At 48.8% G+C, this 27,766-nt stretch overlaps 1 protein-coding gene across 2 annotated transcripts in view; it reads left to right on the top strand.

Annotated features, from left to right (window-relative positions):
* The window catches only part of SETD2 (SET domain containing 2, histone lysine methyltransferase), a 69,354-nt gene that overhangs the window by 39,532 nt on the left and 2,056 nt on the right, over positions 1–27,766 (top strand). For both annotated transcript variants that reach the window (XM_030007619.2, XM_041122089.1), the window contains exons 12-18: positions 980–1,618; positions 12,999–13,047; positions 13,330–13,510; positions 16,822–17,497; positions 18,386–18,520; positions 19,119–19,258; positions 21,926–22,037. In XM_030007619.2, coding sequence (XP_029863479.1) covers positions 980–1,618; positions 12,999–13,047; positions 13,330–13,510; positions 16,822–17,497; positions 18,386–18,520; positions 19,119–19,258; positions 21,926–22,037 — 1,932 coding nt within the window. The remainder of the gene's footprint in view (positions 1–979; positions 1,619–12,998; positions 13,048–13,329; positions 13,511–16,821; positions 17,498–18,385; positions 18,521–19,118; positions 19,259–21,925; positions 22,038–27,766) is intronic.

Here is a 27,766-nt window from a genome sequence, read left to right as displayed (position 1 = left end):
ACGTCTGGTGCTTCTTTCTGTGCCTGCCCATGATGCCTCTTCCTACTGACAGGTTTTGTAAAAGGATTTTGAAGATCTTTTCAATAACTTGTTTCTCATGCAGGCTTTGGACACAACCCAGTTGAGGCCAAGTTTTTTGGCTGGTCCCCAGGGGAAAGCACTATAGCATGAGCTGTGCTGTGTGCTCTGGTACCGTGTTTGTCTCATCACCTGGTACCTCCGGGTGTTTGCCAGTGTCTAAAGGAGGACACTTGTTCCTGGGACTGCCTTGTTGGGTGCTGGAAGCGTGTTGTGGTACTGGGAGTGCAGGTGCTAGCAGCAGCCTCATTTTCTGGCAAAATTAAATCAGCTGGAAGTGCCATCAGTATCAGAGATGCTCGCCTTGTCTTGTGGTTTGGAGTTCCCCAGTTGTCCGTATCTCTTTGTGCTTAAGGTTTAGCTCCATGAGCAGCAGACTGTCTCCTTCCCGCTGATGCCGGTAACACTCCAGCTTCTGCTGCAGCACACAGCACCTCTGTCAAGCAATGAAGAAGTTTTCCTGATATTAGTTTGCAAACTCTTTTGGGTCAGTCTCTTCTGTTTTGACTGCTGATAAATCTTGACGTTTCTGATCAGGTTTTCTTTCATGTAGTGTATCTAACTGCTGTATTGTTGTATTGATTGTCCTAGGAATGGGTATGGCCAACTGTGTCTGAGCTCTTTGAAATCGGTTTAATTGCAACTAATTGCTAAATTATTTTAATTGCTAAATACTCGTGCTCTCTGTTTTCCACCCACTCACGGTTTATTTGCTCTCAGCAGAAGTTCACCACTGCAGTTCAGCCTTAAGAAAGGACGCTGCTATCCCTGACCCGTGACCTCTCACCATCATATCGATATTTCAGAGTTACTTCTTGTTGAGAAAAGGAAATTGTTCCAGGTTGGAGACGGCTTTAAATTCTAATGGCTCTAACAATGTGATTTTTGTCTTTGCAATTAGATCATGAAGACACTAGAGCTCCTGCCTATACCTACCAAGAACATGCTGGAGGAGAGCAAAGTGCTTCCCATTATTCAGCGCTGGGCTCAGACCAAGACTGCTGTCCCGCAGCTCAGTGAAGGGGACGGCTACTCCAGCGAGAACACCTCGCGGGCTCACACGCCGCTCAACACGCCAGATCTTTCCACCAAGCAGAGCGTGGAAGGTGATACGGACACCCCCAAGAAGCTGGTATTTCGAAGGCTGAAAATCATAAGTGAAAACAGCATGGACAGTGCCATCTCAGATACAACCAGTGAGCTGGAAGGGAAGGAGGGCAAAGAGGACCTGGACCAGCTGGAGGGTGCCCCGATGGAGGTGTCAGAGGAGCAGCAGCAGCAGGAGATGAAAGCCACCGTCGACATGCCAGTGGAGAGCAGCAAACCCCAAGCGGCGGAGCTGGAGGCTGAGCCTGAAGCGGAGGTCAAAGAGAGCAATGGTGCAAAGCTGGAAGAGCCCATTACAATGGAAACGCCATCTCAAGACGAAGAGGAAGGCGTATCCGATGTTGAGAGTGAGAGAAGCCAAGAACAAACAGACAAAATTGTGGATGTGAGCGATTTGGCTACCAGGCTGCTCGACAGCTGGAAAGAGCTCAAGGTAAGAGGCACCTACCTGAAGCTACAGCACCTCTGCTCTTGCTAAGGAAAATGCAGAGTTGTTTGCGGTTCAGTGCAAACAGGGCTAAATTGTTGTCATGTTGGTAAATGTTTGACAGCTAAGATTGCCTTTTCTACGCAAAAGGGCTTCTCTGGGTGCTTTCTATATATATCCTTTCATTGCAAACTGCCCTGTACGTGACTTACAGTAGATTTCCAGGCGTCGGTGTGTTGCACACTGGAAACAGCAGATAATTCCATTTGGGCACCACAAAGACACCTTAGTCATCCAGTTATTTTTTAGGCTGTTCATGGGGAGGGCAGCTGTAAGGGGATTGAGATTCCCTTCTCAACCGATCACAAAAAGAGGCCAGCAACAGTGCCACGAGCATTTTTGGTTGAAATGGCCCAGTACCCGTCAACGTTGAAACAATTGACAGACCGTCTACTCTTAAATTCGGTTATTGCAAGATCATCAGTGTTTCCTGTCCTGTTAACATCTGCTTTTCAGCTGCAATGCATAGAGCCTCCAGAAACCGGTCTGTTGACCATATTGCTTTCTCTTGTTTGTAGTTTTAGTGCTGGGTTAGTCTCTGGGTGTTTGTGGTTGGTGTTTAGATCAGGTAAATACTCAGATTTGTGGGTACTATTTGAGCCTTTAAAGACCGCTAGAGTATGCGGCTGCTCACTGTTTCGCTCCTATCAAGGTCTTCCTCGAGCAGATAACCTCTTTAAGAGAAGGGCTTGGTGGCTGCAGGCTGCCTTCTCTCCCCCAGAATCAGGCCCCTGCCCCCGTGCAGTGTTAGGGGGCCAATTTGGCTGCTCGATCTTCAGCCGAAGCTTTTTTTTTTTGGTGGGACACAGGATGACGTTCCAGTAACTCGCCTGTCAATGCTTCAGGCATTTCCTGGGGTTTCTTTATGTCTTTGGAAACTCCTTGCCCTTCTGCTGCTTCTGTAGGATTATATTATTTATATTATATTTGAGAGCAAGAGGGGTGGGAGCCTATAATAGTGGGAGCCACTTTAATAAGTGTAAAAGCAGCATTTGCTGAGGATCCAGCAAAGGAATTGAAGGTGCTGCCATTCTCCTGGCCTGGTGTGGGCTTGGTGGAAAAGGTTGTGGAGGGTCTTCTGCCCTTCTCTTAATCAAGTGTCCGCCCAGTTTTAATTATTGGAAGTAGTCTTTAAGCAAATTTATGTTTTACGATGCATCATGTAGCTAAAGAGTTTATTTACCCATTGAATTTGATAATGAGTAATGATTTAGAAGAGGCTAATAAAAATAATGGGAGTTACACATACTGCAGCACCACGCGCAGGTGGAGGAGACTGCAGCAAGCTTTGAGTCCGTGAACCTTTGCCTGTACCATTCAGCAACCATAGCTACAAACATTAGCATTTATAAAACGTATCTAGAGATTTACATAAGACTAAAGAGAAATCTTACCTTAATCTCTGAATTTTTCAGAAAAATCAGATACTCTTGAACATTTGCAGAATTTGATATATCATTTGTGCCATAAATCTTAGTGGGAGAAGAGGTGAGACTTTACTGTACAAACAACTAAAGTATGTTTCTATAGAGAAGTTAGGTTGTGTTTGGTTTTGTTCCCCCCCCCCCCCCCCCCCCCCCCCCTTTATCAAGTGGATCTGATCGTTTGCTAGATTTTAAATTGCAGACTCTTAAAATCTGTGTGGGCATCACGATTTTCTATACTGAAGTGACACTGTCATGTTGAATTTATGGTTAAATTGAAACAAAGTCCTTTTCCATCTATTGCTAATACCTGGGATTGTTTAATCTGAAAGCTAAGTCAAGTCTTAGTCCTACACTGCTTTGGAGATAGACTTGCTTTGGACTACCCATATCCAGTCTTCTGTTTGCAGCCAGACGTGTTCACTTCCAGGATCACGTGCTGCAGTGTTTAAACTTGAAAGAGCACAGAAAAAATGTTGACAAACAGTAATGAAAAGTGTGAAAGTTTTACAAAACCCATGACTCCTCCAAAATGTTGGTTTGAGAGCAAATTTGATCTGACAGTGTCATTTTATCACCAAGGCTTGTGTTTTCTTTTGAGCTTGGAGGAGCTCAGCCTTGGGTATCTAGAGACCTTTGCTGAAGCCCATGGTCGGGCTGTGGAGTCACGACCCGTCACAGTTGCCATTTAAGATGTGGAGTCACATCCTCTCTGTGTACTTACTAATTAAACTCAGGTCGTTGCAAGGATGCTAATAGCCTGATGCAGTGCGTGTGTCTGGTTGGAGGAATGGGGTTGTATCTCATAAGCCCTAGCTTTGTAGTAATCCCAGAAAATCCAACCCAAAAAAGCAGAATCATGCCATGGGGCTGTGAAAACTCATTTCTCTCCTGTAAAGCATTTGTGGGGAAACTGTGACCGGGGGGTTCATTCTGTCCTGGACTTTATCATGGCACTAAGAGTTAACTGCTTCTGTCCGACTCTCACCTGTTAAGATGCCAGGTGCCACCATAGCCCAGCCTGGAGGTGGCTGGTGTCTAAAAGGAAAGACTAAGGTGGCAGGGCAATGGTTTAGCTGGAAGGGGATGGTTAGTCACCTTGGAAAACTCAGTCACCCCAGAAGCAAGAGAGCCAGGTGCCTTCTCCAGCACATCCAAGCTTTTTAAAAGCTGGTTTTGTTTTGAGTGGTGGAACATCTGCAATAACTGGCCTTGGATGGGGGGGTGGGAGGGTCTGAAACCTCGTAACTTAAGCTATGTCCTCTCCAGTCTTGCTGATGACCCCCTTGTAATTTCAACCATTTCCATCTAGCTTCTCAGGGCAGCAAGGAGCTGACCATGTGTCTCCTTTTCTCAACTCCATTTTCAACTCCGTGCTGAAGAAGGGAGAGGACATAGCGTGCATACGGTGAAGAAACGGGAAGATGGTTGGGAAGCTGGATGATGCATGAGCAATATAATAGGTGAAAAGAGGACAGAGGTGGTTAACTCATTGATGCCGACGTTATTTTGGTGCGTCCATTGCCGGCAATGGACGTCGCTCCGGGAAAATCCCAACTCCTGGCATGAAAGGATTAAGTGAGCTATCTTTTTCTATACCTCTATACACAGGACTTGTAAGTCCTCGGCTTACAGGGCTCACACACTCCCAACTCCTTAACCCACAAGGAGTGTTGGCCACTGCTACATACCCATTGCAACACACACTCACACTCCCCAGCGGGGTAAGTTTTCAGCCTGGGCTTGTGCACGCCATTCCCGCTCTCCGAGGAAGCGGTGCATATCTTCTCCCATGCTGAAAACTTACTCTGTGTGGCAAAGGCTGGTTGGTGGACACCCAGCAGGGCACAGGTGGTGGTTCAATGTGGTTCTTCCAGGCGCCTTAGCCCGCTCCAGCCGGAGGATTGCACTCAGGTAAGGTTCTGTGGACTGATTCATACAACCAAACCCATAATGGAGGCGACACGCGGCGTGATGGCCAACAGACCCGGTGCTTTACCCTCTTGGCATCACAGGAACAAGCGGTAGGGTCAGCACCACCAAGCATGTCAAGCTTTTCTCAGCATCCTTTTGATGGCTTACATTTCAGTAGCTAAGGCTGAGGGACAGGAAAGCGTGTTTGGCTTCAAGTGTAGCATGTGCTTCAGTAGTGTTGGTGTTTCAGGGTGGACTGGCCATTGGGGTTTCCTCACGGTTTATGCTGAAGCAGGGTCTTGAGGTCCTGCAGCTCCACTACCCAAGTTGTAAGCTTCCTGCGATGACCCATTACACATCTAAAATTTGTCCTTTAGTGAACCTGCGTGCTCTGCCAACTGACTAATGCCGCATGAGCACAGCTGGCATGGCAGCGCTGGCTGCTGCAGACTGTCCCACCGTGCTAGCATGGTTTGGGTGCTGCTCTGCTGCAGGTGGGACTGAGCTTTTGGCATCTTCCTCCACCCCTGGGTGGGCAGAGGGTGCCCTCACCTTCTGGGGAGGGGACAGGTAGGAGTTGTAGCTGAGAGGAGTCCCAGACCTTGCCCTCTTGAGTTGGAGAAGATCTTTTTGTAAGAAAAAGCCTTTTGAAAGAGCCAAGTGTCTTGGGTTTAAAAGGTTTTAGTTGGACACTGCTAGCCTCACAAAGTATTTAGTAGTGACTTGGAATTCAAGGCTGAGGTGTTATCCCAACTTTAGCCAAGGTGGACTTTCTCTTTTGCAATGAAAACACCCGTTCTGTGAGCTTAATTATCAGCCTGAACAGGGATAGCAGAGCATGGGTGACCCAGGCAAACTGAGCTTTCATCTTCCCCTGAGATGGTCTTTCCAAATCACGTCTGATGTGTCTTAGTAGGACAGCCCTGTGAAGCTGCTCTTGCCTGTCCTGTTCCCAGACAAGCTGTCCTGGAGCGACTAGCTGTTGTTCCGGCACGCACGTCGCATGCTTTAGTTAGGAGGCTTATAATTTGTTATAACTTACAGCAAGAAATAGTTTGCGAAAACAATAGGCACTGGTGAGCATCCAGGCTGTTGTTTGTGGTGAGTTTTTTTGGCCTTCAAGCAGGGATGTTGTGGCACTAGTCCTTTCTCTTGCTCTCCTTCACCCCTTGGCATTGTGCTGGAGCTTCATGCTTGTGCAGAGGGGATGGGGAGCTGCAGAGGGAAGAGAGGAAAGGAGCATTGCAGGAGGGAGGAAAGCAAGGAGGAGGAGATCCAGCCCTGGCTGGTGGAGCACTGAGTATCCAGCCTGGTAGGGGACAGATTCGGTTGCGTGGTGTTTCTTCAATAAATTGACAACATAAGTTCAGAGTACTCCAAAGCAGAGTTAGGTGGGACAACACGGTCTGCAGGTCATCTTGGCTTTGAGCGTGTAAGCCCTGGCAAATGTGGCGAGCTCTGGCGGGCTGCAGGTGGCTTTCCAGCTCTATGTCCAGGGGTGGGATTCATCCCCTCAGCCCCAGGAGAAATGTGCCTGGTCTCTGGTTAGGCGGCAGAGGTTTTGAAGCACAGGTGCCTGGCTGGGTTGGCATAGGTCAGCGTAGAAGAGCGGTCACCCCTTTGCTAGCTGTGCTTGCCTTGGCACGAACACAGGACAAGCCTCTACCCGCTTGCGCTTTTGTTTCCCTACACCCATCATTGGTACCCATTGGTTTTCTCCAGTTTAGTCCCATTAAATCAGAAATAATTGGCAGCTAAGGGGCAGATATCTGGAGAGGGTTTCCTTAGGCATAGTCTTCCCTTCCTACCACTGCGTCCTTTGAGTCTTGAGATCGTTCTGCAGCTCTCTTGCCTCTCCCAAGCCAAGGATGGTTTTGTGTCTGCAGCTGGACAGCCTGAATCCTGTTTTGTGGTTTTTTTTTTTTCCTTTTCTTTTTTTTGTAACAGACTTGTATCACTTTTCTTTCTGTATTTAATTTTCTGTGCAATTCATTAAAAATTGTTCTGGAAGGTAGAGAGCCATTTGGACTCTGTTAGCGGCGGTTGCATTGATTTAGCAGTTATGCATACTCAAAGCCAGCAGCTTCCGTTTCCAAAAATAAAATAGGCTTTTCTTCGGAGTTCCCCCTGGCTTGCGTCTGGTTTGACCACCATCTGGTTTTCATGGAGCAATTTTGACATATTCCTTCGTTTGTTGCTGGTTCAAAGACTCTTGCTGCCTCCATCTTCACCAGCCTGATGCTGGAGGCTTCGCAGCCTGTTGGGTAGATCCGTAGCTGCTCTGCAGCAAGACATAGCTTGCTCCCTGGTTCTTAATTATCTTGTATTTTGAGCCTCCTCGACCTTCGTTAGGGCAATCCAATTTGATGGGACAGATCCTGCCATGGGTTCACCCATTTTCCCCCTCCAGTGCCTCCTGTCGCTGTGGTCACAGCCGTGTCTTTCAGAGGAAGATGCTTTCTCCTACCTAAGGAGGGCAGATGCTTTCTTGCCCCTTGCATGTTCAACCATCTTTGACCTCAAAGCTTAGACTCAGTTACCTCTGTTGAGTTGAAATCGCTGTATTTCTTAGCTTCAGCAGCTGCGCTTTCACTGTCATGGTGAACCTAAAGCAACGCATGGCGGGAGCAGGTAGTGCCATGTTTGCCAAGTCCACTTACTCAAGGTGGCCCCTGTCCTCCTTCTATTCCCATTGACCCTTTTTTCCAGTAGTTTCCCATTGTACGTCCTGCTCTTTAACGGGACAAATCTTTTTAGGAGCTGGGAAGGCTGGTCTAGCTTATCTCTTCCCTCCACTTGCCTGCTACATTGTCCTTGAGCTGTCCTGGCTGGTTCATCCATCATCTCATGGCTTGGTGGCTTCTCATCACACCTTCTCGTCTGCTGATGGGAACACCACTCGGCCCAGACGTGGGGTGATTTTTTTTGAATGTGCTGCTCTGCGGTGTGTCTGAGAATGAACTTGGCAGGGGAGGGCTGACATGGGAGAGAGAAAATAAATAGAGAAAACCTGTTGCTGGTGGTTGCTTTTTGTTCTGCAGAAGCTGCGCTCATGGTCAGCTCCTTCCCACAAGAGGCAGTAAGAGGCAAAATCGTCCCTGCCGCTGGACGGCGAGTAAATAGCATTATATAGGCTTTATTATCCCAGCTGGCTCCTTCTGTATCCCTCCCCACCCCAAACAGTAAGCTGCTGCCTTGTTTCTTTGCATTTAGTTAAAAGCAAAACAGATATGTAAAAGAATAAAAATCTTGGCCAAAATCACTTTTTTTTTTTTTTTTTTTTTTTAACCTTCAGCAGCACTTTTGAAGTGGTTTTGTCTTGTGAACAGACCACAACAGGGTTTCTTGTACTTTCATTTATTTCACCAAAGGAGAATATATTTTCTTAGCCCACGGGCACAGGTTATTTTTCCTAACACAGTAAAAGTGGGATTCTCAAACCTGGGCGCTCTTGTTAAATCCAGTGCTGGAGGTGGGCACATTGCTAACGAGTGATGCAATCAGGTGCAACCAGGCAGCCCAGCAGAGACGGCGGTTGATTAATTTCCAACCAGCTTTAAAAAAATCAAGTGGGATTTTATTTAGAAAGTGAACACTATATAAGGTTGAGAGTCAAGTCAAGGTAAAGCTTCGTATTTCTGAGCGTAGGGAAGCTTTAAATACCTAACTAGAAGCAGCCTTCACTCCTCCAGTAACAGTTTAACACATCTTTTTCTCCCCTCTGCCTCATCCATGCCCTCAATTAAAGGATATTTTAGTGCTGTAGGAAAGGTCCCTGGTGTTTTTGCCCCCAGGGCATCAAGGTATGATCAGTGCATGTGGCATCGTATCGAGTATGAAGAATTAACACCATTTGGAGGCTCTGATGGTCGTGGACTTGGGGAGGTGGCTTCACTGAGGTTTTGGCTTTGCTCCATCTCCTGTTGTAGGAAGTCACAAATCCTGCCATGGGAAAGCCGGGTTCTCAGCACACTGCACCAGAACAGCTTCTTTGTATAGCACTGAGTATATCTTTTATGAATTAATGGTCTTTTTTGGGGATGCAGCTGCCGCCTCTATCAGGGATGTCCCACATTTTCCCTCTCTGATTTTTCATAGTTGGTTTCTTTGGTCTTGTTTCCTTTTGCCTGACCATACTGGTCGTATTCAGCCAGAAAATAGCTGGTTCATCACATTCTGCTTCATATAACTGGGTGTTCTTGTGAACTACTATATTACTTCAGGAAGGGAACAGCGCAAGGGCTTGATGCAAACTGGAATTAAAAAAACCAAGCTTCTTCTTCCAAGCTACCAGCACTTGGACAGTCAGTAGTGCTGTAAAACCTCTCTATACATTCTACGCACCGTAGGATCATTAGCGTCACTAATATGATAACACGTCATTTACACTTTGAGTGTCAGAATATTGCAACTAAAAATACAATTGAAAACACAGTGGTGCTAATAAAACTTGTTTTGTAATCTGTAGTGATATGTGGTTGCTTAACATGACATTGCAATAATTGTTGCTGCGTCATCCAGTGGCATTTAACAAGGATGCTGCGCGAAGCTGTGGCCATCCCAGTCCCAGCATTTGCGAGACCAGGACCATAGGTCCAGGAGTCTTCATTCTCAAGTCCTGTCCCATTTTATTAAGTTAACGGGACGGTATTGATGAGTTATTCCTGCTCACGTGGCTTTTGGCGTTCAGCAACATGTAGTGTGCCATCCATATATATGTGAGAAATGGTTTCTGGCTCAACTAACTCGAAGTTGCAAAGGATTACCCATCGCCTTAGCAAAATGCATTAGCAAAATACCCTCTTTGGCTCTTGCTTTCTTTGAGGCTCCTCTTCTCCCCTTTCTTCCTGCGGTGCCGTCTCTGCCTGGAGTTGCAGACGGGATGGAGCAAGAGGCATAACCCCAGGGCTGCTGGCGGGTCAGAAAAGCAATAAATAATCAAAAGTGCTATGACATGTCTTGTAATTTCCTGTTGCAAAGCAGCACCTTTTCTTCAGCTCAATCTCTGACATTGCTGTGGCTGCAACCCCCCCCCATCATCCTGGGCTAAAGGCTCGGTTTCTTCCAGGAGGCCGGCGCAGGTGACTGAGTCGGTGGCATTTGGGGACCGACCCAGCGTGGGCAGAAATCTTTGGGGACAGTGGTGCGGGCAAGGGGCTGTGCGGGTGCAGCTGAGAGGTTGTTACTGCAAATAATAATGATGGAAAGTAGACACAGCGGGGTTTAATGCAGTACACTTAAAGCTTAGACAGGATAGTTAAAGGAGGCGGTCAGAGGACGCCCTAAAGACCCTTGGAAGGCACACAAAACCTAGTTAAAAAAACAGCTGCGTAACATAAGCCCCACAGGTCAGCAGAAATCTCCTCTCCCCAGTTTATTCTGCCAGCAGGCTTGGAGCTAAGCTGGGTGCTGCTCAGGCTTCTGAACCATGACCTGCCTTGAAACACAGACAGAAGAAACATGGGTTTGTTTGAAATGCGTGACTTAGTACCAGGAATTCTGCTAGCATTCAGATATTAGAAGGTCAAAAATGCTACAAGCAATGAGCAACAGCCTGAGCGTGTTTCATGGAGAATTCCCTCGGTGCTGCGAGTGGCGTGGGGTATGAAGGGGACCAAAACCAGGCTGGAGCTTGGTGGCACGGCAAGGGCTGGGCTTGGGGGTCTTGAAGATGCAGAAGGTGCATTGGATGTGCATCATAACCTGCTTTGCTTTGAGCCCTTGGTGCCCTACAGCATTAAGAGCATGTAGGCAGTGGCTATGGGCTCAACAAGTCTTCCTCTCTGCCCCGGTCCCCATGGATCTGCTGCCTCATGGTCAGGGGGGTTCCCCGGCTTGGCATGGCTTGGGGTGAGCCGCATGGGCATGGGTAGCATGCCTGGGCTGCAGAAAGAAAAGGGTTTACAGGGAAAGGGGAGCACTAGCGATGCTTCTGCATCCTGCCTCTATGCTCTGGACTGTCCTGATCTGGTTTTCCTGCTCCTGCCTCTTTTGATCCATAGCAAACGTGTAAATAAATAAGAAAAATTTAAAAAGGGCGTGTTTACAGACTCCTAGTGCCTCTTAGCATTGGAAGAGGTCACAGCACACATGATAGCGTATTTGCAGATGCTTCAAACTGTGTGTGTTTGCTGTGTTGTGTTCAGGCTCCACGAAGAAGCAAAAATATTTAAAAAAAACCCCAAATCTTGGCCCAAATCACTTTTTTTTAACCTTTAGTAGTGCTTTTGAAGTGGTTGTGTCTTGTGAACAGATCACAACAGGGTTTCTTATACTTTCATTTATTTGACCAAAGGAAAATATATTTTGTTAGGCTGAAACACGGGACTCGTAATATATTTTTCTTATATATATGTAATGTAAATATATTTTTCTTGGCCAAAATGTGGATATAAAAAGCCATTGGGCACAGGTGGGCTGCTTAATGCATGGGAAAGGTGAGTTTCTTTGGTAGTTGTAGGTTATCTGGGACGTGATGCTTCTTCCAAGGGCTAGTGCCTGGTGCTCAGCTTGGTGATATGGCTTGATATAAAAAAGAATCATAGAATCAAAGCATGGTTTGGGTTGGAAGGGACCTTTAAAGGTCATTTAGTCCGACCCCCCTGCCATGAGCAGGGACATCTTCAACTAGATCAGGTTGCTCAGAGCCCCGTCCAACCTGACCTTGAATGTTTCCAGGGATGGGGCATCTGCCACCTCTCTGGGCAACCTGTGCCAGTGTTTTATCACCCTCATTATCAAAAATTTCTTCCTTATATCTAGTCTGAATCTACTCCCTTTTAGTTTAAAACCGTTACCCCTTGTCCTATCACAACAGGCCCTGCTAAAAAGTCTGTCCCCATCTTTCTTACAAGCCCCCTTTAAGTACTGAAGGGCTGCTCTAAGGTCTCCCCAGAACCTTCTCTTCTCCAGGCTGAACAACCCCAACTCTCTCAGCCTGTCCTCACAGCAGAGGTGCTCCAGCCCTCTGATCATCTTTGTGTCCCCTCTCTGGACCTGCTCCAACAGGTCCATGTCTCTCCTGTGCTGAGGACCCCAGAGCTGGATAAGCAGCGGGGTGCGGAGTTGTCTGCTGTAGAAGAAGGGGTGGTGGGCCTCGGTAGCTGATCTCAGCAGCCTTTGATAGGTGCTTGGTCAAAGGGGTTTACTCAGACCTGGGAGATGGCCTCCTGCTCATTTCCCTCGGGATGCTCCAACATCAAGCATCAGATCTGGGGAACATCATGGGAAACACGGTGGACCCTGTCTCTATTTTCTCCAATGTGGTGAAACTGCGGCTGTCGTAAGAATCATAGAATATCTCAAGTTGGAAGGGACCCATAAGGATCATCATGTCCAACTCCCTGCTCTGTGCAGGACTAACTGAAACTGCCTTGAAGACCAGGACGGGTACAACGAGAGGTCTTCAGGCGCTGGTGGTAGACAGGCACATCGCTGCAGTGTCGTTAGAGGACAGGTCAGGTGCCTGTGTTCAGCTGTGTTTGCCAGGGCAGGGATCAGTGGCCTTAGACACCCCGACAAACCGAGACTCGACTGGGATCTGTGCTGGCTGTGGTCACTGTGGGAACACCAGGGCTGACAAAATAAAGAGGTAGAAAAGCACAATTTTGCACCTGGAAGGCAGCTTGTTCAATTGCAAAAATCGTTTGCTTGCTATTCTGGCAGAGCTGCAAGTTCAGGTACTCGTAGCGTGTGGGTGGGAGGGCCAGCTTACATCCCGCAGCACTGCTTGTAGCACTTGGCCCAAAAAGCCACCCAAACTCATCAAACGTGAAATGCTGATCAGAGGCAATATATAGAAAGCACTGCAATAATTTGCCTAAAAACAGAACTTTGCTTATAGAGACCCTTTTTTTTGGTTTCTTCTAAAATTGTGATTGAATTGCTAAATTATTAGTGCCGTGTTATGATTCTTGCAGCCCCATAGTTATTGGGGTTGTTCTTGTGAGCGGCTGAAACTCTGACCCTGCTTCTGGCTTGCTTTGCAGGAGGTGTACCGGATCCCGAAGAAGAGTCAAGCAGAAAAGGAGAACAGTGGTATGTACTCACGTTTTCCCGTGTATCGCTCTGCTTCTATGAAACCACTTAATTTTCCCAGTCTGGGTTGTCAAGAGATGTTCTGCCTTCATAGCTTGGCATTCCTACTCCTTGAAAACAGCTCCTGTAAATACGGAAGATAATCTAAGCAGTGGGTGATGGGAAATGTAGTCCTGAGAAGATGCTGTTGACTGACAGAAGCTACTGAAACTGCAGGAGAGGGGAGCTAGAAATACTCTGAATTATGAAAGTTCTCTCCCTTTTACCTGTTTTCCCCAACAGCTGACCGTGGGAGAGAGACAGCCAGCCACAGGGATCAGACTCCTACTCCGAAGAACCCCATCCTGAGCAGAGAGCGGGATCCCGAGAGGCAGAGCCAGAGTAAAGAGAAGAAGAGACGGAGAGACTCGTTGTCCCCTCCATCTTCGGCGTATGAGCGAGGAACGAAGAGACCAGAGGACAGGCAAGTTGTCTGGTGGCAGTGGTGGCAGGGCTGAGGATCTGACCTCTGGGCTGGGAGTGTCGGATCTGCAGTAGTCCTGGGTAAAAACTCTGGGAAAAATGGTTCTGGTGATCTTTGAAAACACCCAGGGATGGGGAAGGAAATTTTTTTGTCGAGGAATCCCATGTGTGTGGTGAGATGCATTCCCTGGCTGGAGCTGGGTGGCTCCTTGGTGTTAGGTGGCCTCTCCTCTTGGATAACCTTTGTCTTCAGATAACCTACACCTTTGTCTTGAGGCACTTTTTGGGAATTAGATGGGTGACAAGGGAAGCTATGTCCAGCTCTCGCACAGAAATGAGGGATATAGCCCTCCTAATGCAGAGACGTCTTCTGAGTCCTTCAAAACCCATTCTCTTCTTGTAATCCACCTCTCCCCAGTGCACTTGGGGATTATTCTAAACTTAAACTTAGAGCAAGCCTGTACCTGTACAAGAGCTAGCAGTACCCAAGCCAAACAGGATTTTGAACACAAAACGACTTCCTTGACTGAGTGAATATTCCCCCAAACCATTGAGCTCAAGGAAAGCGGTCCAGGTAGGTATGACCCCACCAAGCTGATGCCGTGTCTCCTGTCTTCCCTGGGAATGGCGGCATCGTGCTGCCTCGGCTGAGAAAGCATCTCTTAAGCTTTAAAGACCTTGTGGTGGTTTTACTTTGTGTTTCTTTTTTGTGGCTGCTCTGTTGCCCGATGGAGTCCCACCTACCCTGCATATGTTTTGCAAGTAATGGATACAAGGGAGAGCGGGGACATCAAATTTACTTACATCTTATAAAAAAAAAGATTTTTAAATGCAGGTTGTCTAGGGAAGCAAGGCGTGAAGTCTATAAAATCCAGTGAAAGTACAAAATACTTTAAATTACAGTGTGCACAGATGCTGAAAATAAAGTAGAAAACGAAAGCAACCCATTTGTGTTGCTCACTAGCGTGAGTTGTGCCCTTCCACGTGAAATACTTCTGCTGACAAGGTCTGGTGGGATGGGTGTTCGGAAGAGTAAGGATAAGGGCTAGATAACTGAAATGTAGGCGTCTTTTGTCTCAATGAGTTGGCCAGTTCAAGGAACAAGCAGAAAGAAAAAATATTTTTAATTATTAGCTGTTCTTCCAGATTTTAAGTGAGAATTGGATCGGTGCAACAGCCCTGGCAGCCACTGAAAGCTGCCTTTTCCTTTTCCTATAGATTCAGCGCTTTTAGAGCGCCCGAGCCTGCGCTGGCTCCCAGGGTTATTCCCCAGCGCCCCGCGAGCATGTGACCGGGCACAGCCAAACCTTCCCAGGGGCCGGAGGAGCGATAGAGGTGATGGTGGTGGCAGGGCTGGTCCGACGCAGTGCGTGAATCAGCGGCTGCTTGCTACCAGATGCTCGTTTTCCTCCCTCGAAAGTTGCTTCTTAATTAAGAGAAGGAAAATATTCCACGTCTTGCATTCAGGGAGACTTCAGCTCATGTTAAAGGCAGTAAGAATACTGAGGAATTTCCTTTAAAGAAGTCAGTTTTCTGTTGTCCCTTTTAAATAGGATCTAAAGCCACTTAGTAATTAGGGAACAATGGGTAGTGAGTCAGCCAGACGAGGAAGGTTTTGTCCTCGTATTGAGTTGTGCTGGGAAACTTTAAAACATCTGGATAAAAAATAAGATGTAAATCTATAATACTGTAATGTAAATCTATACTACTGTAATTAGCCATTTGGGGGATGGAAGCATCACTGAGGTCTGGGGCTAGAAGTGGAGCTGAGTAACGGCGGTGTGTCAAGAGATACGAAGAAGGATGGAATAAATAGCATATTTTTTGTGTTATTTTAAATAGAACAAGCTCTTTTGTGGGCAAGGAGTCGCCTGCTCTGGCTCTTCCCTCCTGCAGCCATGTCCTCATCAGTGAGTGGTGTTCACCAGGAGAAGGACTGGGGTGCTGGCATCCTTCCCTGAGGATGCTCTTCCCACTCTGGCTGTCCCCCTTGGTTATATGAAGGATTTAATAAGACAAAATAATAAAATAGGTGGAAAGAGGAGCAGAGCAAACAGAAGAGCATTGCTGGCTTGCTTGATGCTAAACCCTCGGTTTTCTTCTGCCTGTCCCTTCACGCCGGCTGCCTCTCGTGTAAACTCTCCAGGCAGTGCCAGGAAAGACTTTAATTATTGAAATCGAACTCTTCACGTCAATAAGGTTCACATTAACAGATCCTTGCAGCTACTCTGGGAACGCGAGGGAACATCTTAAGTGTATCTGTTGGTAGCAATGTGCTTTTGATATGTAAATGGAACACATGAACATAAAGCGAGTATATAGAGAATATACTGGATGCTTTGTAGAATCCATTATATTAGGGCTGCAAAGCATTTTTGCTTGTAATCCCTGTTTTACCACACTCATAACTTCTCAAAATATCCACCTTTGATCTGAAATTTTCCATGGTTGAGGTTTGATCAAAGTCCTTAGGCTTTTTTTTTTTTTTTTTTCTTCTTTAACTCCTTGGAAAAATCCCTCCAGCTGCTCTGCGTCTTGGGATGAAAATTCTTATTCGTAAAAAAGAATTTAAAAAATCCATCCACACTCTATTATTTTTTAAGCTGAATCTGTGGTCTAGTAAATAGCATAACTCTAAACAGAGACGTGCTGTTTGTAATTCCCTTGTTCTTTGTCATGTCTGCAAACACACAGTGTCTAAGGTGGGGTCCTTAGATGAGAAAGATGGGGTGCTTTCCCCATCGCTGAGCTGCCCTGGTCTTTGGGGGTGAAGCTGCTGTGGTGAGAGCTGTGCTTTCTGTTTGGAGAGCCTCTTCCAAAACCCTTCTTCAGTGGTCCTGCTTTGGGAAACCGTGACAGAGGGTCTCCAGCATGGGTACTCAGCCTGTTTGGGGGGCACCCTGCTTATTCTGCCCTCTCCTTGGGTTCCCTGTTGGTCCTGGAGATGTTGCTTCGCCTCTCTGGGTATCTCGGTGCTGCCTAGCAGGTCCTCCAGACTACCTCTGCTGCATCTTTGCATCTCCATTAGCTTCAGCACCGAACCGAAGTGTGTAAATCCAGTGGCACCACTTAGCTCATCCTCTGCCCTGGCTCCTTGCTCATGGATGAGCAGGACCAGTGGGTGTTTCTCCTCTCTATGTGTTGCCACGGTTGGTCAAGCAGCTGAAAACGAATGAATGTTTTTAGGAGTTGATGCTGCTGTTGGGCATTTGGGTCCCCCCAGGTCTGCCACCGTCAGTGATGGCCTGCTGGAGCCCTGGACCTGCAGGTTTCTGAGGTCTCACAAAGCCTTTTCTTTTCTTTCTCTCCCAGGTATGACACACCAGCATCTTCGAAGAAGAAAGTCCGTCTTAAGGATCGCAACAAGCTGTCCACGGAGGAGCGCAGGAAGCTGTTCGAGCAGGAGGTCGCCCAGCGGGAAGCCCAGAAACAGCAACAGCAACTGCAAAACCTGGGGATGACGTCCCCCCTGCCCTACGACTCCATGGGCTACGGCACACCCCACCACAGCTTTATCGGCTACCCGCCTGGCTACCCCATGCAAGCCTACGTAGACCCCAGCAACCCCAACGCTGGCAAGGTGCTGCTGCCCACGCCCACCATGGATTCGATGTGCTCGCCGGCGGCGTACGAGCACCCGCAGACTTTGGTTGGGCACACGGTGGAACCAACCCTAACTACTCCTCAGCCGGTACCAGTAGTCCAACATGTAGCAACAACGATGGAGGTTACAACTCCGCAGTATGTAGCACAAAGCGATACCGTGGTCCATCAAGAACCCAACGTGGCCGTCCTGCCTGTGGCTGCACCGGGACCGGTGCAGAGCCAGAGCTATGGAGTCTGGGATTCCAGCCAGCAGACTGTAGCTGTACAACAGCAGTACTCACCAGCCCAGTCCCAACCAGCCATATATTACCAAGGACAGACCTGTCAGACCGTTTACGGTGTGACATCCCCCTACTCACAGACGACCCCACCGATTGTACAGGTAATTTCCATTTCAGACACAGTGTGGCACAAAACACCCACAAAATGAAGAGTACTAGCCTGGTACAATTTATTTGCTCAGTCTTTTCTAGTGTTCTTAATATGAGAGCATCCCACTTTGCTCTAATATTAAGCTGAAGTAGCACTTCTCAGATAACTTCCTATCCAAGAGTCTGACAAAAGCACATTTAGGCAGGGTATTTTCCGTGTACAAATGCATATGTCATAATTGGTGGGGCCAAGCAGGAGTTCACAGCTTGCAGAGACTTTTTTTAACCTGTTTATAAAAGTTATTTTTGATTGTTTTCTTGATTGTTGATTCTGGTGAACGGATATTTCTGTGTAAGAGCTTCCACTGTCACTGACCAAGTAAGCAGTAAAATGTGGAGGTGTGAGCTTGCCTTCCGTTGACCTTTGGAAGCAGGGTCTGGAGCTACCAGCTCATGTATGACTTAAACCAAACATAAAACCCAACAGATCAACCTTTTTTATCTGTTTTCTCTGAATTACATGTCCCTTTCCATCAGGCTCAGCCTTGAGCTCCGAATGACCATGCTGAAGTTCTGTCTCCTTTTACTTTGTCTTCCTTAACAAGGGTATTGGCATTCAGCAATGCCTAGTTCTTCCTAAAAGCAAGACGTAGGCAATCATACAACTCCTGGGATAGCAAATAGGCCAATTGTATATGAAGATCGTTTGCTTGAACCCTGCCGCAGTCACTGGTTATTGCTGTTTGGTTTGGATGTTATCTTCCACTAGTCCTCAAGGACTATTATCCTCTTCTTGCCTCTGCTGTTTGATTCCCAGTAAGGGAAGCTGTACCATGTCTTCCAGTGAAGGGTTTTTTGGTAAAGCAAGCTGACTTGTGGTTCCCTGTGCTCTGTTTCAGAGTTATGCCCAGCCAGGTCTCCAGTACATCCAGGGCCAGCAGATTTACACGGCTCATCCGCAGGGAGTCATAGTGCAGCCACCGACAGCAGTAACTACGATCGTCGCAGCTGGGCAGCCTCAGCCCATCCAGCAGGTAAGGCTTGGTGGCTCAGAAGAGATGGGGAGTGTTCGTCTACTACATCTGCTTTGGGTTTCCGTGATTCGCCATGGCTTCTGGATGCTGTGAAAGCGTTGGTGGTACCAGCCGGAGGAGTTTCCCGTGTGGCAGCATGCTGGCAGCCTTTGGGATGCTGCTGCCCAGGCTGGATGTGGGCAGCAGACATATTTTTGGGGGTTTTGAACCCAGATCGTGTTGTGTTCGGGCTTTCTGCCAGCACATCTGAAGAGGCTGTGTACGGGTGGGCGCATGGGAGCTCCATGTCCTGCTTTCACTTCTGAAGCCCATCTATCAGAAATGGTGGTTATGGCATCCACCACGGAGGATTTAAGAGCACGGGTAGCAAAATGGCTGTATTACAAGCTCAGGGTGTGGTCGAGTGGGTGCTTGGGATGTTTGATGAAGAACTAGAGAAAGATACTGTCCTCGCTACTTCCTGGGCCAACACTAATGTCGTTTTTAAGTTTTACCTTCAACAAAGTCATTGTCGTGGGGGAAAGAGCTGTCAGGGCTGCTCTGACCACCCGCACAGCCACTCACGTCTTTCTCTTCATCCCTTTTGTGCTATTTTCAGCCAGAGCTTGTGGTGACCAATAACCTCCTGGACTTGCCTCCACCATCCCCTCCAAAACCCAAAACAATCGTCCTCCCACCCAACTGGAAAACAGCCCGAGATCCAGAGGGGAAGATCTACTACTACCATGTGGTAACAAGGTGAGTGTGATAACAAGGTAAGCGTGATGGCTGCTTCGGGCTTGGAGTTTGATGGCTCAGGCAAAGGGATTGGGTGTAAGAGAAATGGTTGGTCAGCCCTTGGTGTCTCGTTAGGCAGCTGGCGGGATGCTGCTCGTTAGCTGGGTGGGTGGGAGGCTGAGATTGCTCAAAACCTTTCCTTCATCTCCATAAATGTGGCCTGGGGATAGAGCCCCGTTTTGTGCAAGTGGAAGTGTGATGATGGCAAACGATTTCCTTACAAATGATGACTCCAGCTGTGCATTGAGTTGTAACCCGGGGTGATAACCCGGTGAGGAGCTCCACTTCTGACATCGCATTGCAAAAAAAAAATCCCATCAAAGCAACATCTTTCTCCCCAGCATCTCGGTCAAGTTGGATTTAGTTTTTTTGACATCATCTTTGGTTCCCATCGCTCTGCCAGAACACGCCATGCCCCGCATGGTGCTGAAATGGCAGCAGAATTAACAGGCGGAGAGAGACCTTGTCTTCCCCTCGCGCTCTGAAACGCCCATGCGGCTCTGGCAGCGGTGCCAGGCAAATAACACCCGTCTGTGGAGGCTTTAAGATGCGTGTGAGCGTTGCGGTGGGCACGCCGTATGAACAGGAGGTCTTCGGTGGCTCAGGGATCAGCCATGATCCGTGGTGTGCGGCATCAAAGGGTTTGTTTTCTCACCCTCATTTTTTTCCATCTTCAAACCTCTGGTCTGTTCTGGAGCAAGAAATAGTTTCCCAGTGTTTTTCCCACACCTTTGTGATCAGTTTTGGAAGGCACCAGGTTTTTTGGATCAATACCTGTGAACTTATCTAAAATGAGTATCATGAATTTTAGACTTCTGAAAAGGACTTTTTTTTCTGTATGGGGATCCATCTCTCTAGAGGGTTAAGCCTGAGTATTTTCTTCCATGTCTTGACTGTCTTGATGTCAGTTTTTGTTACTTGTGCACATATCTCTGCTTCGATTGATCTTTTCAGTCTCCTGTTTGGACTCCTTCCTGCTACCTTACACATCAAGAGTTGCACCAAGGGCAGAGCAGAAGACCTTCAAACTCCAGGAAGAAAAAGAAAACAGTCGAGCAGGAATTTGTGATTTGTGCCGTGGTTTGGAAGTCTTGCAAGGAGATGAGGAGACCCAACTGAGCCTTCCCCCTTGGCGAGGAATGCCTCCTCCGTGCATCTTCTGCAGCTACACGAGAAGCCACTAATTGAATATAATTAATCTTGAACTTCTTTGAGGAACACATGCTGGAAGATTTCTTTCAATCCCTCTTTTAACTGTATATTTTCCAAAAGGATGAGGCCAGTAGAGGAGAGCAAATCTTGCTTGTTGATATGCTGTCTTGTTTTAATATTTCATTCTACTTGGCAATCAAATTAATAGTGGTCCAAGGTCAGGGATATTCAGCAGTATCTGGAGAATTAAGTAGCAGGATGAAGCACATGGGGGCTCATTGAAATAAGACTTTCGTTCTTCCCCCCAGCACATCCTGAAAAGTAAAAAGCCCTGAAGTGGGACAGGGTTTCTGATACAGGTCAGAAACCTCGAGAAACTCAAACTGGCGGCTTCTTTTGATGCAGGCTTTCAGGATTTCTTTGTATAGAGCTGAAGAGTGCACATCGGGGCTTCACACAGAGTCTAGAGGTGGAAAATAGTTGCCGAGTTAGGTGACCTCCAAACCTAACGAGGTCTGGAGATCTGTCCTTTGCATCTCTCTTGTTTAGTCTGTTTGTGAGTGAGTCCTCTCACCTGATCGAGAGTCCCATACTCGCCCTAGTCCTGCAAAGACAGCGGTCTGTCCTGCTGGCCCCGATTTCTCCTGGTTGTGTTCCTGCCCTGGTCTGTGGTTTTCCTCCCCGGCACCATCCTGTATTTGCTCTCGGATGCCAATGGCTGCCCGCTCCCCTCTTCCCCACCTTGAGGAAATCCAGACCAGTTCTCCCCATCCTTCCCTGGTTTGAGCATGGTGGGGCTCTTCCCTGCTTGTTGGCCAGCCAAACCCAAGCAGGCTCTGATGGCTTTTCCCATCTCAGCCGAGATGTTTCTGCAGAAATGGTGCTTCCCGCGTGCAGTGAGCCAAGAAGAGCTCTAGCCCTGCGTTTAGCCTCTTCTAGCATATGGATGAGCTTCATGTCATCTGCCCATCCATCCTTTCAAGGTCCTGCTCATTCCTGTGGTCTTTCTCAAGATCTGTGGTCTGTGTCCTCTCCACGATGAGATACCTGTGGCTGAACGCTTAGCTCAAGGTACCAACGGCTGCCCCTTGCTCTGCAGGAAGCAGTACCTTTCCCAAGGTCTCTGCTGTGATGTCTCCCATCTTTCCATGCCAGAATCACTGACCTTCTTTGTTTACTGCCTTTACTTATTTATTTCATGCCTGTGACGAACTTCCCTTGATCCCACATTGAGTGTCATCAGTGCTAGAAAATCATGCAAATTCCGTTTTTTAAGTTCTTCTTGCTCTGCTTTAGCCTCCTCCACCTTGGAAGCCTACTCAACCTCATCATTAATAGCAAGATAGGGCCATGCGTTACAACCCTGTTAAGAGTTTCGATGATTGATGGAGACACGATGTCCCAGTTGATGGAGCAATTGATAAGCAGGTACCGGTTACTTTTAAGAGTGACAATGGTCTGTCTGTCTTCCTCCAGGCAAACCCAGTGGGACCCTCCTACCTGGGACAGCCCAGGGGATGACGCCAGCCTTGAACACGAAGCTGAAATGGACCTCGGGACCCCAACGTACGATGAAAACCCCATGAAGGTAAGCGCGGGGGTCAGCGAGAGAAACTCAGCGTTAACGTCTCTTGGACAGACCGTGGGGATAATCCTGTCCTGCAGAGTAGGAGCAGTGAACGCCGGGGCTGTTGTTGGGGTTGGTATTGACTTGAGAGGGTGGTGGAGGGACAGCAGTGACCTGAGATAAGCTGTAGTGGCTATATTGACCATGGGGCCACCATTTTTTTGTGCTTTAAAATAGTGGTAGAGAATTAACGGAGTTAAGTTGTTCTTCTCTTGCCACTTTGAAATACCTGATGAAATACGCTGTGCTGCCTGGTAGCCGCTGAAGAGCAGCTTCCTTTTGTTGCTGCCAGGTTTTGCCCTGGTGACAAATAGTCAAGCAGAGATTTTCGTTGTGCTCTCACCTCCTCATCCTTTTGGGTGCTGGCTTGGTAAAGACCCCGCTGCTCCTTTGCTCACCTCTCGGGCTGTGCTGACCGCAGCTTGGGTGAACGCAGGACTTACCTGGGGGGCAGCTGATGTTCTGCCCTGGATGCCAAGCATCACTGCAACCTCATGTGCGGAGGTGACCTTATAACTCGCCAAAAAAAGGGGCATGAGGTGGGATAACATTGAAAAAGGAAAAACTAATGGTGCAGCAGCAGAAGCAGAGGAGCTGGGAGCTCTGTGTTGGCTTCCACCACCAGCTGCCTTTCTGCTTTCCTGGTGAGTGCTGCAGCATCTCCATTGCTCCTGCTGCCAAAGGTAACGCCTGTGAGGACGGAGCTGCTTTCCGAATGGGGCTTGATTTCCAGTTAGGTCCCTCTGTGGCCACATCTACCCTGGCACTTGGCAGGAGGGGACTTGGCTGAGCCTCCTTGGAGGACACGTCTGCCATCAGCGCAGGTTTCCAGCTCTGCCAGCCCTTGCAAAGCAGGGAGGGCAGAGTCTGAGCAGCGGTTGCTGAGCCCCTATACATAAATTACCCTATATACCTTTCTGATTCCCTAAAAAGAAGACAGAAGAGCTGTGGAAAGAAAGGTTTGTCAGGTTATAAACTGTCGGAGAGCAACTCTGTTGAAGCTTGGGTGATACCCACCTAACCAGGACTGATTTTGCTGTGGGTACTGAAGGCATTGTCTGTCCTACAATGCCCAGGAACGTCCCGCTCTGCTGCCATCACCTTTCCCATGTGCTGCCAGGATCCTAAGGGTTAACCCAATCCCTGTAACGCCTCCAAGTACTTCAGCCAGGATTCCTGGCGACTTCACTTAAACTATATTATTGACAAATATTTATGTCCCTGTAAAAAAGTTAATTAGAAAATGAACTAGGAGTTGGCACACGGCGCTCGGCTGAGGAGCCTTTACTTCTGCAGAGAAATCCAGAAAAGCCTTTTAAATGATTTTTGTCCCTGGGTCTGCATCACACGTACCCTGCTGGCATCCCCTGCAGTTCTGGAATCCTCGGCAGGCAAAGGGGCAAATATGTCACGGCACTGGGAGGATTCATAAACACGCGAGTGTCCTGGGATCGCTGGGGCTTGCTGGATCCCTTCGGTGAGCTTCGGGTTCAGTAGCGTGCAGCAACCTTGCGCTGCCCTGCTCTGGCTGATACCTCACTTTATTGTGCTCAGCAAAAGCATTAAAAACTGACCCCATGCAGCTTTCTGAACACTCCAGATGACTCAGGCAGAGAGAACAACAAATATTCCTAATTTGCCTGTTTTCTACAGTGTGTTTTGCTTCGATGGGAAGGGTTTGCCGTGTGCTTGCCTTGGTTCGATCCTAGTTTATCTGCACTTGCCTGTTGCTTCTGGGTTCGGGTTGCAAATTGTTGTTGAAGGATATCGGCGTGCGGAGCGAGACACGAGAACCTATTTAGCAAACAGACCTTCATTTTAGGCTTTAAGGCGAGGTTTTATTAATGTGGAATAGCAGTGAAGTGCATCCCCATGGAGGGATTTGCTACTGTAGCTGTACGAGCTAAAGCTTAGTGGTGTGGACCAGCCTGGAGATACTGGGGAAAATCCCTTTGATGAGAACAAAGTGGTGAGAAGAAGGTTGGGCTCTTCTGAGTGAGAAAATGTAGTGCTGGTGCTTTGCAGCTTGGAAGTCTTTTTTCTATGGACTTTTAAGGGTCTCGGCGGTGCCTGTGACTGCAAAGGGAGCAGCAAGGAAAGATGCTTCTGTAAATGCGGGCAGGCGTTTACATGCCAGAGTCAAAACGTTTGGGATAAAAAAGGTGCTGAGGACTGGGGTGATGCTCAAAGGGCTTTGCCTTGGGGCAGACGTGAGCCAGCTACTTCTGCCAGGAGTTTTCGCTGCTCACTCAAACCCCCAAATCCCTATTTTCAGGTGCAAAACTTCTCTGAAGCCATCAATACCTCTTTCCTAAATTACCACCGGCCGCACAGCTTTGGCTGACCTTACGGTGATATGGTTCTTACTCGCTTTAGAGCTCTAAATCTTATTCTTCTTGGCCAGAATTGCCTGAAGGTTGGGTTTTTCCTGGTCATGGAAATCATGTTGAATTCCCCCGTGGTCATAGTTCGCTCACCGCCTCCGTAACGATGCTTCCACCCTGAAATTGCAACCACATTCCTTGGATTTTTTTACCATCCTCCTCCCCACCCTGCACCTTTTCCAAGACAGATTAAACCCACCAGCATCGCAGCTCCGGCCATCCGACAGCTGCTGCTGCTATTCCTGGTGTCTCCCAGCTGCGGGGCACCACTTGTCCTGGCGAAACGCGTGTGCCGGCGGCAACCGGGGTATTTTATTTCCTCCAGAGTGTGTTCAACGCGTTTCCAAGCATCGTCTGCTCCCTTCTTGATACCCTCAAAGCCCCGGCGTGGCCGGCATCATCGCGGCTGGTGTCAGCGGGGGGTGAGCTCGCCTGGGGCTTGCACGCCGGTATAGTGATTTTGATGGAAAGGCACAAGAGGCGCGCAAAGCCACGCTTGCTATTTCCCCTTAAAGCACATTTCAAAACCTGCTTTTTCCCTTGGAAAAGGGATTTCTTGAGGGGTGGCCTGGCAGAGTGCTGGCAATGACACAGGGCTGGATGCCGAAGTTTGTGCATCCTTTTAAGACGGAAAAAGCCCGGATTTATTGCATGGATGTGTTTGTGTCTGCTTGATTGTACCTCCCGAAGAGCACGGAGGGGTTGGCATCAGCAGATTCCAGCAGCCTTATCCCATGCTGCTGGAGAAGAACATTATGCAAAGGCTCCTCCGAATTTCCCAGCACATTTGGCTTCTTGCTCCCCTCCCACTGTCACCCCATCCCAGGCTGGTTTTCCCCTAACAGCGAAGATTAATTTTAGCATAAAGAGAAATTAGCACCTTTGCACAAGTAGTAGCTTAGAAATATGGTTCCTATTTCTCCTCTGCATGCCCCCCAAAATTTTGGCACTGATTTTTCCCCCATCCCTCGTGCTCCGGCCAAGGGGAGCAGAATTCTGCATGAGCTGCCAGACTCTGCTGGCTGCCGGGGCAGCGACTGCAGCCATGCATTGGCTCTCGGCTTTCCCATCCGTCAGGCTTGGTGGTCAGCCGGGGTTTGGCTTCTCCTCCCTGCTCTGGTCCCCCAAAATTGCCATTTTCCTCTTCCAGGTCACCCCCGCAGCCCGGGTGGCTCCTGCGGTGGTGGTGGGAAGCAATGGAGCTCGAAATCCTAGGAGCATTTAGTCCCAGGCTTAATCCAACCAGGCCAGGCTTTATTTTTGCATTTACCATTTTACGCATTTATTTACACGCCTCTTTATTTGGCATTTGCAGCGCTTCCCTGCAAGCTCCTCCAAACCCATCCTCCAGCTCTACTTAAGCCAGCTAATTAGCGCTGATAATTTATAACATCCTTCGAGGGCTAAATTAAAATCCAATTGTTACCAAACTGACCTACGTAGAAAATAACTCCTTCCTTGCGCTGGCTTGGGGAATTAAGAGAAATTGGGGTGTGCTGGAGATGCCGGGGCGATGGTGGCGGAGAAGGGCTTGGTGATGGAAGGTGGCAGGGCTTGGTGACGCCACCGCGCCGGGAGCCGGCAGGGAGCCATCTGCTCCCCATCACCAGCCTTTTGATGTCGGTACCCGAGCCGCGGGCAGGGAGCGGCGAGCTTTGATGTGCAGCCAGCCCAGAGACGCACCAGCGCTCGCTCGGGACAGCCCTTGGCAGTAAAACTTCCCTGTCAAGGGTTGATTTAAGCCCCACGTCGGTTTGCTCTTGGGACTTTGCAGCTCTGCCCTCCAGCCTCAGCCAGGCGCGTCTTTGGGGTTTGAAAGGGATGGGATGGCTCCTGCTTTTTTCAGCATTAAATACTTTAAAAAATTGGGTTCTTTTTAATTAAAAGAAATAGCAGGACACCTTCAAAGAGCAGAAGGCGGCAAATCTCCCCTGGCTTTGCAAGCCTTTAAACAAGCCCTTTTGCTCTCTCCGTCCTTAAAACCCGAGTCGTGGTAACCCGTGGTACCCAAACCTCTGCCGAAAACCAGTGCCGGAGAAGAGATGCTGCTTCTCGCTATCTATCGTAGACTCTGAGGAGGTCATGGGGCTCGAAGGCAGAGCCCACAGGGATGGCCGTGCGTGGGGAGGGGGGTGTTAAGCTGGCGGCGAAGGGGTGCAGCGGGTGAAGTTTCTACTCCATTAATACAGGCAGCAAATTAAATCAGCCAGTGCTTGTGCTCTGTGGGATTAGTACTCGGGGGAACAGCCAGAAATTCCTATAAAATTCACTTTATCCTTCCACAATCGTCTATAGCTAAAGATAATCTTCTGTAAATGCTTGCCGGTGGAGTCCCAGCCCTCGCAGCCCTTTCGACACGAGGGCTGATGGTGTGCCGGCGTGCCAGGCACACCTCTCCGGCAGGGATGGTTCTGCCACGGCTGATAGCTGCCACCGAGCGCCTGGCTTTAATTAATGGGCTGAATAAACGAATGTTGCTCAAACAGTCCCAGGAGCGAGGTTAGGACAGTGTCTCTGTGGCTTGGGTGTCTGTCCATGCTGGATTAATCCCTGCAAATCATCGTTGTGCCGGTAATTAGGCTTTAACATGTGTGAAATAAATGGGGAGGGGGATGCTGCTTTCCTTCTCCCTCGCCTCCAGCTAAAGACGATACCCCCCACCACAGCCCTTGCCCCCCCCCCAAACCAGCCTGACTCCCCCAGGACCAGCTTGTGCCCTTTTTCCAGTTTTTTTTTCCAAAAACAAGAGCGAGGATTGGTCCCTGTGCCTCCCTGGAGGCTGTGCTCCCAGCTCAGCAGCGTGGCTGAAGCGTGCTGGGACTGGGCTGGGGAGTGTGCCGGGACCGGGCTGGAGATTGTGGCAGGATCAGGCTGGGAAGCGCGCTGGGATCGGGCTGGGGAGCGCACCAGGAGTGGGCTAGGAAGCGTGCCAGGATCAGGGTGGGGAGCGTGCCAGCACTGGGCTGGGAAGCTCACCGGGAGCAGGCTGGGAAGCGCGCCTGGATTGGGGTAAGGAGCAAGCCGGCATAGGGCTGGGAAGCTCACTGGGACTGGGCTGGGAAGGGTGTTGGGAGTGGGTTGGGGAGCACGCCGGAACCGGGAAGCTCACCAAGACTGCCAGGATTGGGCTGGGAAGCTCACCGGGACCAGGCTGGGAAGCACGCCTGGATTGGGCTGGAGAGCATGCCGGCATCGGGCTGGGAAGCTCGCCAGGACTGGGCTGGGAAGGGTGTTGGGAATGGGTTGGGGAGTGCAGCAAGACTGCCAGGATTGAGCTGGGAAGCTCACCGGGACCACGCTGGGAAG

The sequence above is a fragment of the Aquila chrysaetos genome, chromosome 3 (genome assembly GCF_900496995.4).
Source record: "Aquila chrysaetos chrysaetos chromosome 3, bAquChr1.4, whole genome shotgun sequence".
NCBI lineage: Eukaryota > Metazoa > Chordata > Aves > Accipitriformes > Accipitridae > Aquila > Aquila chrysaetos.
This window is presented reverse-complemented; position numbering and strand designations above follow the sequence as displayed.